The sequence below is a fragment of the Haematobia irritans genome, chromosome 1 (genome assembly GCF_050003625.1).
Source record: "Haematobia irritans isolate KBUSLIRL chromosome 1, ASM5000362v1, whole genome shotgun sequence".
Lineage (NCBI taxonomy): Eukaryota > Metazoa > Arthropoda > Insecta > Diptera > Muscidae > Haematobia > Haematobia irritans.
In genome coordinates this window covers 138,992,918-139,009,158 of record NC_134397.1, presented here as the reverse complement: position 1 = coordinate 139,009,158, position 16,241 = coordinate 138,992,918, and the positions used below count along the sequence as shown (strand labels likewise).

Below are 16,241 nucleotides of genomic sequence, written 5' to 3'. Positions count from 1 at the left end.
AACCTTGAAGATATAACACAGTCTTATTTATATATATCGTCATTGATTTTGGGTAAGCAATTTTGGATGGAAATTTTGAATGTTCTTTTTTTGCACACCCAATTGCTGTGTCCATTCCCAAAATGAATCTCTAACTCACTAACTAGCTTTATAATCTGTATTTTTGTTAACATCTAAATGACCTTTTCATGTGTGTCATGAAATCCTTTCTTTGATGTTGCATAGTCATCAACCTCAATGTTTTTCAACTCAATGTAAATCCCACCACTTTGTTTTACTTTAATGGAACCTGGTCGAAGCTGTGCAAATGAAGTTGGTACTAATGGAAGTAATATGTCAACTAAGAAAGGGTCATTAAGCTCGGTCAGAAGTGCATGTATGGTCTCTGCCGCAGAAGATTATTATAGAAAATATGATACTGAAACACATAAGTTTGCTGATATGTGAAAAGAGAAAATCTATGTGAATATATTAAATATCATTCTTTAATTGAGAGTATAAAAAACGAGTCGAGGATTTTGAACATTTACACAGGTTAGACCCACAGACCTGAGTAAGTTTTCAAAAACTCCCGGGCCAGTTAAGGAAGAATTTATCCAGATAATATGTAAAAAGGCATTACGAGATAACGATTTTCACGAGAGCAATATCAAAAACTAGAAGTGCCCATATGGAATAGGTACTTTTTGTTAAATGTGATATCACAATTGACTGAATAGTCTATGCAAGGCGGGCATGCTAACCATTGCCCCTTTGTGGTTCCCGGTTGCAACAAAAGTTCGTCGTTTTTCTCTTTGTTTACTCGCAGATCGTGGATAAAATGATTAGTTTGTTGATCTGGTTAATCCGTGAGATTCACCCCAATAAATAAAAACAAGAGACGAATTCGTTGACTTCAAGGGCCGTAGACCAACTTGCTTTTATTGAAGATAGAAGCGCAACTAACTAGAAAAGTTCCGCCCAAAACGGTTATTGATATCGTATCGAGTTTAATGGCTTAATTACAAATGAGTGAAAAGTATAACAATATTATTTCAATGTAATTCAAAAATACAAGTATTCAAATGTCAAAATAGATAATTAGCAACTGGGGTACTCATCGTATGTTGAACCGAGAGTTCAACACTCTTTTTTCACAAAGATTTGGTCTGGTCTCGAGGAAATTGTTGAGCCAGAGTTTAAGGTTCTCTTCGCCATCGAAGGTAACATTCTCTATCGGTTGAACAGAGAGCGTAACAGGTGATAGTCGGTACGTGTAAGATCCGTGAAGTATGATGGATGCTGTAGAACCATTCCAGCAAAAAAAAATTGGAAGTTCTTCTATAGGCACAACTTTAAAAGCACTTCCAAAAGTGTCCTCCCAAAGATGCTCTTTATTTTAACTGCACAGGAAGTTAATTTGAGTCACTTTTTTATAACTGTTTTTTTTTCATATTTCTAATGGGAAATTTATATTTTTTTATTTCAAATAGGTTCAAAACAGATTAAGAATAAATAAAATGGTACAAATTATTTAAATTTGGCCGAAAAACATGCTAAATCCATTCTAGAAAAATTGAGAATTTTTGAAAATATTTGATGTCAAACGTTCCAGACAAGCGTTAGACTGCATTAAAAAGTATAAAAAATTTTAAAAATTATTTATTTGTCAATATATCACAAAAAATTCTTAATTCACATCCAAAACACTGAATTCGCATCACACCTTAAGAAGTGATGCGAATTGAAGCCCATGTTAAATTCATCGCTTCTGCGCCAATTTTCCACCACTTCCGGATCCAAACATAACATTTTCACCACTCTTTTGGCGACACTTTTTTTGCTGGGCTTCTATTGGAGTGCTGTTTCGATGACTTGGTCAACATGGGGCCTGGCGTTGTCATGGAACAATATGTCTCGGTCATGTCCATCAGGACTTTTCGAGATATTTAATAGTCTTATTTATCTGAAAAACGGGCCAATGTAGAGCTCCTTGTTAGCAGTGGCATTTTTCTCGACCATTTCCCAGTGCACCATATCCTCCCAGTTCCACTAAACCCATCTATCCAGAGGCCAACCACTTCTTTCTTGCCTTTACATTGGCGTACAGACACCACTTCTATTATTCCGTGATGATTCGATACAAAAAGCGCAGCAATTTGAAGACGCTTTCCTTCGTTCCGATTGATTGAAGGTGTCGAGAGATTGCCAGTATTCTGATGTTAATTTTTTCAATGACTTCTCGAATTGCTTGGCAACCATCTTCCTTCAATATAACCTTCTGGAGGTCTTGGTCAAATTGGCTCAGATTCGGACGAAGCCCTTCATAGGTTAGGTTAGGTTAGGTGGCAGCCTGATGTATCAGGCTCACTTAGACTATTCAGTCCATTGCGATGCCACATTGGTGAACTTCTCTCTTATCACTGAGTGCTGCCCGATTCCATGTTAAGCTCAATGACAAGGGACCTCCTTTTTATAGCCGAGTCCGAACGGCGTTCCACATTGCAGTGAAACCACTTAGAGAACTTTGAAACCCTCAGAAATGTCACCAGCATTACTGAGATGGGATAATCCACCGCTGAAAAATTGTTTGGTGTTCGGTCGAAGCAGGAATCGAACCCACGACCTTGTGTATGCAAGGCGGGCATGCTAACCATTGCACTACGATGGCTCCCTTCATATATATCATATTCATAAATCCAAAGTTCAAAACTTCTAAAAATGACTGCAATTTTTCTGCGACCGTCTATAACTATCGACCGATAAATCATAAATGCGATGTTGCCTAAAAATGGTTTCAGATTTAATATATCCCATATTTATACCTTGCGCCACACCGTGGGATAAGTTAGTTCATATGTTTGCAACACTCAGAAGGAGACGAGATAGACATATAATGCCTTTGGCAATATTGCTCAGGTCCGGCCGCTGAGACGATCTAGCCATGTCCGTCTGTCTGTGAACACATTTTTGCGATCAAAGTCTAGGTTGCAGTTTTAGTTCAATCGACCTCAAATTTTGCAAAATTATGTTTTTTGGGTCCGAATAGAATCCTATTGATTTTGGTAGAAATCGGTTCAGATTTAGATATAGCTCCCATATATATCTTTCGCCAGATATGCACTTATATGGACCCAGAAACCAGAGTTTTACCGTAATTAACTTAAAATTTTGCACTAGGAGTTGGTACACTGAAAAAAAAGCATGCCCGGTTCCAAAGATTTTGTCTTTACTTTAAAAAATTTGGTATTGATTCCGAGCCAAAGAAGCGGAGAATACAAGTAAGGATAAGTTTAAGACACAATTCTCTTTTAAATTTGGGTTTTGTGTACTTGCTTCTAGGAAGCAAATTTTTATTTTTCGCTTTCTCAGCTTTTTTTCTTCATATGCTATCACAGTCCTTTAAAAACGAGTTAACGATAACTTTATTTTCCAAATTAAGACTCGACTTCCAGTAGAAATTATGCTATGTTTCAAGTAAAAAACTTCTTTAAAATAAAGTTTTGAAAAACATGTCCTATATTTGAACGATTTTTTGCTTTGTAGTCAAGATGCAAAAATACAACAAATTTAAAGACAATTTCATTAAATTTAAAGAATTTTTCTTTATTATTAAAGTCAAGTTGACCTTAGCCCAAACATTTTTCCTTTCTTGTTATGATACCCATTTTTAAGTGAAATCACTTAATTATAAGTGAAAAGTTTATCGACTTTTGGACAAGGAAAAAAACTTTATATTAGAGAAATGCGTCTTCTATGCTAAGCATAGAAGACGCATTTGCATTCGTATTTTAAAGACACGAAATCTTTGACCTCACGACAATATTTTGGTACTAATGGAAGTAATATGTCAACTAAGAAAGGGTCATTAAGCTCGGTCAGAAGTGCATGTATGGTCTCTGCCGCAGAAGATTATTATAGAAAATATGATACTGAAACACATAAGTTTGCTGATATGTGAAAAGAGAAAATCTATGTGAATATATTAAATATCATTCTTTAATTGAGGGTATAAAAAACGAGTCGAGGATTTTGAACATTTACACAGGTTAGACCCACAGACCTGAGTAAGTTTTCAAAAACTCCCGGGCCAGTTAAGGAAGAATTTATCCAGATAATATGCAAAAAGGCATTACGAGATAACGATTTTCACGAGAGCAATATCAAAAACTAGAAGTGCCCATATGGAATAGGTACTTTTTGTTAAATGTGATATCACAATTGACTGAATAGTCTATGCAAGGCGGGCATGCTAACCATTGCCCCTTTGTGGTTCCCGGTTGCAATAAAAGTTCGTCGTTTTTCTCTTTGTTTACTCGCAGATCGTGGATGAAATGATTAGTTTGTTGATCTGGTTAATCCGTGAGATTCACCCCAATAAATAAAAACAAGAGACGAATTCGTTGACTTCAAGGGCCGTAGACCAACTTGCTTTTATTGAAGATAGAAGCGCAACTAACTAGAAAAGTTCCGCCCAAAACGGTTATTGATATCGTATCGAGTTTAATGGCTTAATTACAAATATGTGAAAAGTATAACAATATTATTTCAATGTAATTCAAAAATACAAGTATTCAAATGTCAAAATAGAGAATTAGCAACTGGGGTACTCATCGTATGTTGAACCGAGAGTTCAACACTCTTTTTTCACAAAGATTTGGTCTGGTCTCGAGGAAATTGTTGAGCCAGAGTTTTTCAGTGTAGGAGTACAGTTGGTAGTGTAGTCAAGTGTGCTAATATTTATTGAAATCGGTTCAGATTTAGATATAGCTTCCATATATCTTTCGCCCGATATACACTTATATGTCCTCAGAAGCCAAATTTGTACCCAATTTTGCACAAGGAATTAGTACTATAATCAAGTACGCCAAACTTGATTGAAATCGGTTCAGATTTAGCTATAGCTCCCATATACAGCTCTGTTTAATGAATGCCCCATTTAGCGAAAATCCAATTTAACGAACGTTCAAATTCCTAACGTTGAGTATTCTAAATAACGAACGGTTGAGCAAAATGTACGTTCGATTTAACGAAAACTCTTTTAATCTTAAGAAAATTAACAACAAAAATCATCAATATTTGACGATTGGGAAAATGGTTTAACAACATATTTAGATTCCATCAAATGTTTGGAAACACATATTCTATGGCCAGGAACCTAGGTTAGATAGAGTAGCAGCTCCGCTACCGGAAATGGAGCTACCCCAGAACCAGTACAGAACTACTCCCTGGTGTGAATGGACCAGTCCCAATTCTGGTCGAAACATATGGAAGGTACCGGTCACTTTGAAACGGGTTTGTCCTTGACGAGGTAAATTTACACTGCAGGACACGGCTTGGACTCATTCCAAAGGACATGACCTGAATACTGGTGTATGTATATAGGACGCGTTGGCAAGATGTTACTATGAACAATACCTATGTCACACATGAACTATAAACATTACCTATGCCTTGCCCAACTTGAAACCGGGGGCTAGAAACAAATTATGGAATGTTGGGGACATTCGGCGACCCACATCATATTTTTCATCAGCACATTTCTTACTGTTTGAATATAATTCAAAGTTCTTACTACTTAGCAAGAATTCAGTACATGTCAACAATTCATGCACTGACTAGTAAGAACTTTTATTTATATTCCAACAGTAAGAAATGCGCAGATGACAAATAGGATGTGGATCATCAAATAAGGGTTAAAGAAATGTTGCCTTATTTCAAAGACATACGGCTTTAACGGAGGGACTCAAATTTCAATTAAACCAATAAAATCATTTTAAACCAAAGATTATGAACTTGCTTCCTTTTAATAAGAATTTCTTTATATTAAAGAAATTTCTCGTGTCCTTAAATGTAGGTTCATTAACTTCAACTTAAATGTAAGGTTTGGTTCTTCCCAAAATTTAGGTTTTATTTGTAAATAAACTGCCTCTTAGACTCGGAATCACTACTCTGAAATCCTTAAGTGAAATCAAAATCTTTGGTTTCCAAAGTAAATTTTTTTTGTAGTGTACAAGTCCATTCTATTGTTTTCAACATTCAACTATTTAATATTGTTTCATGGTGAATAAGCGACTTTTAAAATCTTCTCACATGAATAACAATCTGGCCACTGGTCTTTGGCTGTGGATACATTCACACAGCGAATGTATCCACAGTCTGCTTGTATGCAACAATCTGGGCACTTGTGATAGGCCTTTGTTAGAGTTTAATCAATTAAAAGCAATTAAGGGGGCACAAATGGGGGGTTTACCGCTTTTTTTTATAGGAGCGAAAAAATTGGATTTGTTGCAAACGGATGGAGGGTTAAGGTAACAGTCACCAGGCATATTGTTGTGGGTCAGTCCATTGACAAAATGCAATGGCCGCAGTCATTAGGGTCTTGGAATCGTGGTTTTGGAAATAAGCGAGAAAAAACGCATACACGGGAAAGGGTCATGAATTGAGAAATTAGCTATTTACGTTGGGCGCAAGGGAAACGATGGGAGGTGGGCCTTTCCTTTTTGAATGCAAACTTTTGAGGTCGGAAAAACAAAGAGTAAATAGTCATTTGATGGTTGCCTGTGTTTGTTTGTTTTCTTTTTTGGCGAATGTATTTATCCCCTCCCCCCTTTTCTGGCAGATTGGTGGTCCTCTGTTTTCTTTTTTATTATGTGAATTTGCAATTTTCATTTTTGTTTCGTTTACAGTATAGCCATAAAATGAGAATGACTAATGATTGTCCTCCATTATTATTATTAGAATTTACCATGTTTTCCATTCCATTAGTAATAATGACCTGATTTTTTAATTGCAAACATTTTAATGCTGCTTCTTTCTCCCCATTATAGGTTAGAAGCGCCACCGCTGTTCTCAGCGGCCACAATGGACGCCAAGAAATTGCAACAATTGCAGCAATCGCAGAATGTTCAAAAGAAAATACCATTGGCCTATCAAACAAACATCGCCGATTATCGTACCGCCACACATTCACCAGTCTTCCAACAACAGCATCAGCATCAGCAACAACAACATGGCAACTATCATATGACCAGTCATATGAATAGTGGTGTCGGTGGTCATTATCAACAGAGTCCCACAACAACCTCATCGAGTGGCGGTGGACCACTCTCACCCATTGACATACAACCACAAGCTAGTAAATTGCTGCTCAAGCATCAACTTCAAAATTCGGGAAGTGGTGGTAGTTCGATACAAAGTTCTCCCTATCATCAGGCCTCCATATCATCGGGTTATCCCACTAGTAGTGGTGGTGGCACAGATCAATTATATCAATCACCGCCAGAGCGTACATATCTACAGGCTGCGGGCCGTTTGGGCTCTTCGAATTCGTCGGCCTTGGCATTGCAACAGCAGTATCAGCAAATCCAACAGGCCAAATTGCAGGCGCAGATAGCATCACAGAATGAAGCCATACAACAGCAACAACAAAGAAATTTTGCTATGCGTCAGGCCATGAATGCGGCCGCTCCCCAGGGTCATTATCATATGTCACAGCAGCAGCAGCAGGGTCAAGGCCCACCACAACAGCATCAACAAAGAGCACCACCTTCATCGCTAAATTTGACCAATCAGTTCCAACCAGCCTCGGGACCCTTGAAGGTTAATCAACAAAATTCCCAAAAGGCATCGCAACAACACTACCATCAACAACAGCAACAGGAACAAATCTATGGTCATCATCAGCAGCAGCAGCAGCAACAACAGCATCAACAACAAATGCAACATCTCCAAATGCAGCAGCAACAACAACAGCATCATGCTCATGCCTTACAGCATCGATCCAAATCGGATCTCCAACAGACACCCGTCAGCAATGATCAGAGTCCCATTTACATACAGCAAAATCATCCCGGCCATGTTGTGAATCAGGCTGTGCAAACTCAAATTTCCACAGTCGCCAAGGCCACTACCATTACCAAAACACCCAGCTCAGAGGATTCCTCTTCGGCTTCGGCCAAGAGTCCCACCCATGCTCCTTTGGATCGTAAGAAATCTGCTGGCAGCTCCAATTCCAATGCTCAAGCTTTAAAATCGCCCATTACCAAGAGGCCACCCAATTCCCCGGTTACCATTTCCGGCTGGCTATACAAGCAGGGATCCGATGGCCTTAAGGTCTGGCGTAAACGTTGGTTTGTTTTAGCTGAATATTGTCTCTACTATTACAAGAGTCCCGACGAGGAAAAAGTTTTGGGTTCCATACTCTTACCCTCGTACAAGGTATCGGCTTGTTTGCCCGAGGATAAAATCTATCGAAAATTTGCCTTCAAATGTGAACATCAAAATATGCGCACCTATTGGCTGGCTGCCGAAAATGCCGAATCCATGGTTCAGTGGGTAAGAGCACTTAGTGCAGCTACCTTAATGCAGGCTACCCATGGTAGTGCTGGTGACTCCTCGGAACATCCTAGTGGCTCATCATCGGTAAATCATAGTGGAGAGAATTCCGATTCTGGCATTAATACCCTACAAAGCAAAATGTCCGGTCAGGGCCAAGTTACACCGGCTTCCGACAATGGTGGAGGTGTAACAGCTTCCAGCAGTAATAGTGGTGGAGGAGCTCAACCCCTCTATGCTAATGCTCCACCCAAACCAAGACGTATTACCGATGGTGGTTATTCATCGCCCTCACCCGAACATTCAGTGGATAATGAAAGGACCAGATCAAGTCAGCAACAGACTAGTCGACGAAGTGGTATCATGTCCCCTTCCCTACAACAAATGCAACAGCAACAATACCAACAACAACAGCAACAACAACGTTCACAACATCATGCCATCTATGACACCCGAACGGGTAATGTCTCATCAGCCATACGTGTACCACAGCAACAATCCAATTATAATTTAGATAACCTCGAGTCACAATATCAACAGCAACTCACTTTGAGCCCCGAGGAATATCCATCATCACCTCTGGGCAGTCCTTCACAGTATATGGATGCTCAAATGGAACAACAAATAATGCAATTACAACAACAGCGTATGGCTGTGGACGATATCTATGGAGAGCGTGAATTGTATATGCAGCGTTTGATTCAACAACGCTATCCACCAAATATGGCCGCATATGGTGCGGCAGCAGAACGTCGTACTCCCGATGCATATGGACGTTCAAAGAATCGCCTCTTTTCCGACTATGAGGATATTTACAATTTGACCGCAGCTGAAACGGCAGCCCAAGCTGTCCTACTCCAGGAGGCAGCAGCCTATCGTCGACCCCTTTCACCACCCAGCTATGAGGATAATAAATATATGCCTACAGTACCATCACGTTATACACCCAATCATTTGGAGGTAAGTGAGAGAAAATTTAGAAACAAAAATTGTTTTTTTTTTTTTTTTTGTATTGAACTAAAAATGCAAATGGAAAAGAAAAAATACTCGCTAGAGATTTATGGGCTGCTGAGGAACTTTGATATATGGATTCATAGATTTTTCCATTTTAAACAATCAAAACAAGAATTTGTCTATTTCGAAAGTCATATATGGCCAATTTTCAGTGTTATCATTGTGATCATTGTACCAGTTTATAGGCATATTTGCCACTCCTTAATTAATCTCTGCGTATAGCATCCGAGTTCTGTTTAAATCTATAAAGGCCCCTATTCTTTGGCTCGGAATCAATACCAAAATCCTTAACTGAAGGTCAAAATCTTTGGATTCAACTAAACTTTTTTTTTGTAGGAGATCATGCGTTGAAAATAGGGTACCTCATTTTTCGATGTCTGGTAGGGGAGTTGGACACACTACCCCCTTACCGGAATTTATGAATATTGTATCGAAGTTCTTGATTTGCTTAAAATTTACAAGGAAGTTCCGATACTTTATTTTCCTATATTTGTTCAGGGAAGGAGACCCCCTCTATGCCCGACATTTTTTTTGTCAAAAAAGTAAACTTCTCCGTTCTACTTGAGGGAGGTTATAGAATTAATCTGGGGTACTTGATTATTCATAACAGGTTGGCTGATAAGTCCCCGGTCTAACAAAGAAAAACACATTTTTTTTTGTCAAAATTCGTTTTTATTATTCAACATAGTTCCCTTCAAGAGCGATACAACGATTATAACGACCTTCCAATTTTTTGATACCATTTTGGTAGTACTCCTTCGGTTTTGCCTCAAAATAGGCCTCAGTTTCTTCTTTGTTGCCAAATGTTTTCTCTGCGAGCATCCTTTTGAGGTCTGAGAACAAAAAAGTCGCTGGGGTCAAGATTTGGAGAATACGGTGGGTGGGGAAGCAATTCAAAGCCCAATTCATGAATTTTTGCCATCGTTCTTAATGACTTGTAGCACGGTACGTTGTCTTGGTGGAACAACACTTTTTTCTTCTTCATATGGGGACGTTTTGCCGCGATTTCGACCTTCAAACGTTCCAATAACGCCATATAATAGTCACTGTTGATGGTTTTTCCCTTCTCAAGAAAATCGATAAAAATTATTCCATGCGCATCCCAAAAAACAGAGGCCATTACTTTGCCAGCGGACTTTTGAGTCTTTCCAGGCTTCGGAGACGGTTCACCGGTCGCTGTTCACTCAGCCGACTGTCGATTGGACTCAGGAGTGTAGTGATGGAGTCATGTTTCATCCATTGTCACATATCGACGGAAAAACTCGGGTGTATTACGAGTTAACAGCTTCGAACACCGCTCAGAATCATCAACACGTTGTTGTGTTTGGTCAAATGTGAGCTCGCGCGGCATTTGACCTCTGCTATCTCGATCAACTTCATTTTACGGTCATTCAAAATCATTTTGTGGGTTTTTTTGATGTTTTCGTCGGTAACCACCTCTTTCGGGCGTCCACTGCGTTCACCGTCCTCCGTGCTCATTTCACCACGCTTGAATTTTCGTCAAATTTGGACATTTTGAATGTTGGTACTATAAAAAACAAGTATATACGGCCGTAAGTTCGGCCAGGCCGAATCTTATGTACCCTCCACCATGGATTGCGTAGGAACTTCTACTAAAGGCTGTCATCCACAATCGAATTACTTGGGTTGCGATAACACTTGCCGATGGCAAGGTATCGTAAAACTTTTTAACACTGTCTTCTAAATTGTAAGTTAGTCCATAAGGGGTATATATTAAACAAAAAAAACAAAAAAAAATGCCGATTAAGTACGTATATAATTCAGTTTGACAAAATTTTCTATAGAAATAAAATTTTGACAAAATTTTCTATAGAAATAAAAACTTGACAAAATTTTCTATAGAAATAAAATGTTGACAAAATTTTCTATGGAAGTAAAATGTTGACAAAATTGTCTATAGAAATAAAATGTTGACAAAATTTTCTACAGAAATAAATTTTTTACAAAATTTTCTATAGAAATAAAATGTTGACAAAATTTTCTATAGAAATAAAATGTTGACAAAATGTTCTATAGAAATAAAATGTTGACAAAATTGTCTATAGAAATAAAATGTTGACAAAATTTTCTACAGAAATAAATTTTTTACAAAATTTTCTATAGAAATAAAATTTTGACAAAATTTTCTATGGTAATAAAATGTTGACAAACATTGCTATAGAAATAAACTTTTTACAAAACTTTCTATAGAAATGAAATTTTGACAAAACTTTCTATAATAATAAAATTTTACAAGTTTTACATGGCTGTTAGAGGCCATATACTAACGAAATGTACCAAATTTCAACCGCATCGGATGACTTTTGCTCCTCCAAGAGGCTCCGGAGGTCAAATCTGGGGATCGGTTTATATGGGAGCTATATATAATTATGGACCGATATGGACCAGTTTTTGCATGGTTGTTAGAGACCATATACTAACACCACGTACCAAATTTCAATCGGGTAGGATGAAGTTTACTCCTCCAAGAGGCTCCGGAGGTCAAATCTGGGGATCGGTTTATATGGGAGCTATATATATTTATGGACCGATATGGACCAATTTTTGCATGGTTGTTAGAAACCGTATACTAACATCAGGTACCAAATTTCAACCGGATCGGATGAATTTTGCCCCTCCAAGAGGCTCCGGAGGTCAAATCTGGGAATCGGTTTATATGGGGGATATATATAATTATGGACCTATATGGACCAATTTTTGCATGGTTGTTAGAGACCGTATACTTAGACCACGTACCAAATTTCAACCGGATCGGATGAACTTTGCTGCTCCGGAAGGCTCCGCAAGCCAAATTTGGGGATCGGTTTATATGGGGGCTATACGTAAACGTGGGCCGATATGGCCCATTTTCAATACCATCCGACCTACATCAATAACAACTACTTGTGCCAAGTTTCAAGTCGATAGCTAGTTTCGTTCGGAAGTTAGCGTGATTTCCACAGACGGACGGACATGCTTAGATCGACTCAGAATTTCACCACGACCCAGAATATATATACTTTATGGGGTCTTAGAGCAATATTTCGATGTGTTACAAACGGAATGACAAAGTTAATATACCCCCATCCTATGGTGGAGGGTATAATAATATGTATTTAATACTAGCGTCGCCATCTATGTGTCAGACCGGGGACTTATCAGCCAACCTGTTATGTGGACGATGAGGGGAACCTCTCGCCAACCTTACCTTACCCAACGTTTTAAAAATGGCCCTGAGTTCTTCGATTTTCTTGACATTTTCATGGACGGCTAGGAATGGCTACTAAACAAAGATCCCCTGATTTATTTTTGGACGGGAGGTCCTACTCTCTTTTTTTAACGAAGAAACTAAACCTTTAAATTTACAAAGGACTTTGGGGGGAAAGTTATGAAATTAATATGTAGTAGCCGATTTTTTTGTTATATTTAATCATGTCCAACATTGAGAATAGTTTTTTTTTTAATTTTTAGAGAAAATTGAATGTGATCTCTAGCCAAAATTCTCCTCATTTATTTCTCGATATTTGATCGGGAAAGGGGTCATCTTTTTTGTAAAAAATAGAGCAAAATCGAAACTTTTCCGATTTAATAGAAATTTACGGGGAACCTGGGAGAAGGGGATTAAATTAATATAGGGTACCTTCTTCGAATAGTGAAAAATCGAAATTTCTTCGATTTAAAAGGGTGAGATTATCAAATGAATATAGGGTATGTAATGTTTCGATATCTGGTAAGGACGTAGGGGAAAATTATGAAATTAATCTGGGGTAACCAATTTTTTGATATTTAATGGGAAAGGTGGATCCCCATGCTTGACATTGTGAAAAGTTTTCCGATTTTCTTGAAATCGGAGAAAGTTAAAGGTGGTCTTGAGCCAAAACTCTCCTAATTTATTCTTCGATATCTGGTCGGAAAGGGCATCGCCTGTTTTTTTTTTTTTTTTTTGAAAATTTAAAGTTTTCAGATTTGCTCGAAATTTGCAGTCAAGGTATAGTGGTGGTCACTAAATAGGAATTAGGTGCTACATGCATTGATATTTCCACGAGAGGTAGTTGTTTAAGTAAAAAAATTAAATTTACATGAAATTGACAGACATCATAGCAGATGCTTCATATTCCTTTATATGTTCGGGGATGACATCTTCAACTACATAAAAACACTCAACGTGTGGGAGGATACGTAATTTCCCGGTATGTTGAGTAAAGGGATAGCTCACTTTGATAAACCACTCATGAAATTCACAGGAAATTTAGAAGATGGTCTAACGGCATGAAAGCAAAATCTAACAAAATTGGAGGGAAGGGGCAGTACAAAATCTAAGAAATTCCCGAGTTTTTGTTGGGAATATTAAAAAAAAAAAACATTTTGTAATTTGTATAGTAGTTAATTTTTTTGTACTGTTAAGAAGATTTTCTTCGAAATATTCTGTAAAGGATATGGTTGACTTAGTTATTGTAAAATATTCCATAACAATTTACTTCGAATTAAATGCGACATTTTTTTTTTAACAAATAGTCTGTCAGTTTTTAAAAGTCAGGAATGCGCAGTAAACCGGACCGAGTACGGCTAGTTTCTCTTATGACGCATTAAATTGTTGTATTTTTTTATAAGAAAATCCGTTTAGATTACAGAAGTGATTGATGACCACTTTATATTAGAGATGTGCGCGAGACACGAAATTGTCGTGACACACGTGAATCACGTGAGTCGTGAATAAAATCTGGAGCAACTCTCGTGAAAGTGAATGCGTGAATGGGACTAAAACAAATATGTCGTACGTGAGTAATAAAATCGGTTCGTGAATGTGCGTAAATAAAATTTCTGCAAAATCACGCTCACGAAAAAAATCAAGATTTAATACTTACTCGTATGCTAACTGAAATTGATGTAGCTGTCGAGGTATATTTTATTTATGAATTTTGTAACCCTTGCTCATTCCCGGTTGGAAAAAGTCGTGAGTCTCGTGAATTTGTCGTGAGTGACGTGAATTGTCGTGAATCGTGCTTGAACGTCAGTCTGTAAAAGTAGTTCGTGAGTGAGCGTGCGTGATTACTGTTTTTCATTTCGTGAATGTGCGTGAGTGTGAGTGGCCACGACACTTATCGTGCGTGAATAAATATTTGACTTCGTGAATGTGCGTGAGTGTGAGTGAAATTTCACTCACGCGCACACCTCTACTTTATAAATTATTTAAGCGAACACTTAAAGTGCCTAAAAATTTGCAAAGAAAATTTGCAATACTACCTAGCGAAAATAGAGCTTCTAAAAAGGTAATTTGGATCCCCAATTTCTGATCCGGAAGTAGAACAAACTCCAATGAATTTTTCATGGGCTTGTCATAAAGGGTGATACGGTCAAAATTTGGTCAATATAAACTTGACGTATTTCTTTCAATTTTGCATTTAAAAAACCTGAACACCCCTCATTTTGAAGGTGTGTGTGTGTGTGTAGAATGTTGCTCCTATTTTGATTTTGGAATTCACTCTTCAGTTGTTAAAATGCCGGCCAAGCAAGAAGAGCAGCGTATCAAAATTTTGCTCGCGCATCGCGAAAATCCGAGCTACTCGCACGCAAAGCTGGAAAAATCGCTAAAAGTTGCCAAATCAACCGTTACAAATCTAATTAAAGTGTGTGGGGAACGTTTGTCGACAGCCAGGAAGTCTGGATCGGGGGGAAATCGAAAACCGGAAGCCGCTGAGACGACAAAGAGAGTTGCCGGTAGTTTCAAGCGAAACCCTAACCTCTCTCTCCGAGACGCCGCAAATAAGCTGGGTGTATCGTCTACAACCGTGCATCGAGCCAAAAAACGAGCCGGACTATCGACTTACAAGAAGGTAATGACTCCAAATCGCGATGATAAACAAAATGCGACGGCCAAAGCGCGATCCCGGAGGCTGTACACGACGATGCTGACGAAGTTTGACTGCGTGGTAATGGACGACGAAACCTACGTCAAAGCCGACTACAAGCAGCTTCCGGGACAGGAGTTTTATACGGCAAAAGGAAGGGGAAAGGTAGCAGATATTTTCAAGCACATAAAACTGTCAAAGTTCGCAAAGAAATATCTAGTTTGGCAAGCCATCTGTACTTGAGGCTTGAAAATCAGCATTTTCATAGCTTCCGGGACTGTCAACCAAGAAATTTACGTGAAAGAGTGTTTAAATAAACGTCTGCTGCCTTTCCTGAAGAAACACGGTTGTTCCGTACTGTTTTGGCCGGATTTGGCATCTTGCCATTACGGTAAAAAGGCCATGGAGTGGTACGCCGCCAACAACGTGCAGGTGGTTCCCAAGGACAAGAACCCTCCCAACACGCCAGAGCTCCGCCCAATTGAGAAATACTGGGCTATTGTCAAGCGGAACCTAAAGAAGACCAAAAAAACTGCTAAGGACGAGCAGCAGTTCAAGGCAAACTGGCTTTCTGCGGCGAAGAAGGTGGACAAGGTGGCTGTACAAAATCTGATGGCAGGTGTCAAGCGTGAGGCCCGGCAATTCGGATTTGGAAAAGCGAAATCCTAACTGAATATTTTTCCGGAATTTTATACTAATTGAACTTGAAAAAGAAATTTAAATTGATTTTTTAAAGAAACGATTTCACCGATTTACACGCGTTTTCCCTTGACCAAATTTTGACCGTATCACCCCTTAGGACAGAGTTACTCGATTTTTGGTTCCTTTGCATTGCTGTAGAAGCTGTGCCTTGGAAGTTTATTTGGATAAAGAAATTTAAAAAACCAAACCCAAAATTTTGTTTCTCCAATTTCACCTGTTATTTTTCATCGGAAGTGGCAAATATCGATAGGGGATCCCGGGATGCGCTTTAAAAGAACTGGTCTAAAGGACTGCTTCAGAAGTGAACAAAAATTGATGGGAGATTCCGGGATACGTTTTAAAAGAAATGTTTGTGTTTTC

The 16,241-nt window shown here is 38.5% G+C and overlaps 1 protein-coding gene across 7 annotated transcripts in view; it reads left to right on the top strand.

The window, feature by feature from the left end:
• Nucleotides 1-16,241, top strand: part of kmr (pleckstrin homology domain-containing family A member kramer) — a 259,563-nt gene that overhangs the window by 152,661 nt on the left and 90,661 nt on the right. For all 7 annotated transcript variants that reach the window (XM_075291770.1, XM_075291769.1, XM_075291766.1 and 4 more), the window contains exon 3: nucleotides 6,810-9,276. In XM_075291770.1, coding sequence (XP_075147885.1) covers nucleotides 6,844-9,276 — 2,433 coding nt within the window. In that variant the 5' untranslated portion in view covers nucleotides 6,810-6,843. The remainder of the gene's footprint in view (nucleotides 1-6,809; nucleotides 9,277-16,241) is intronic.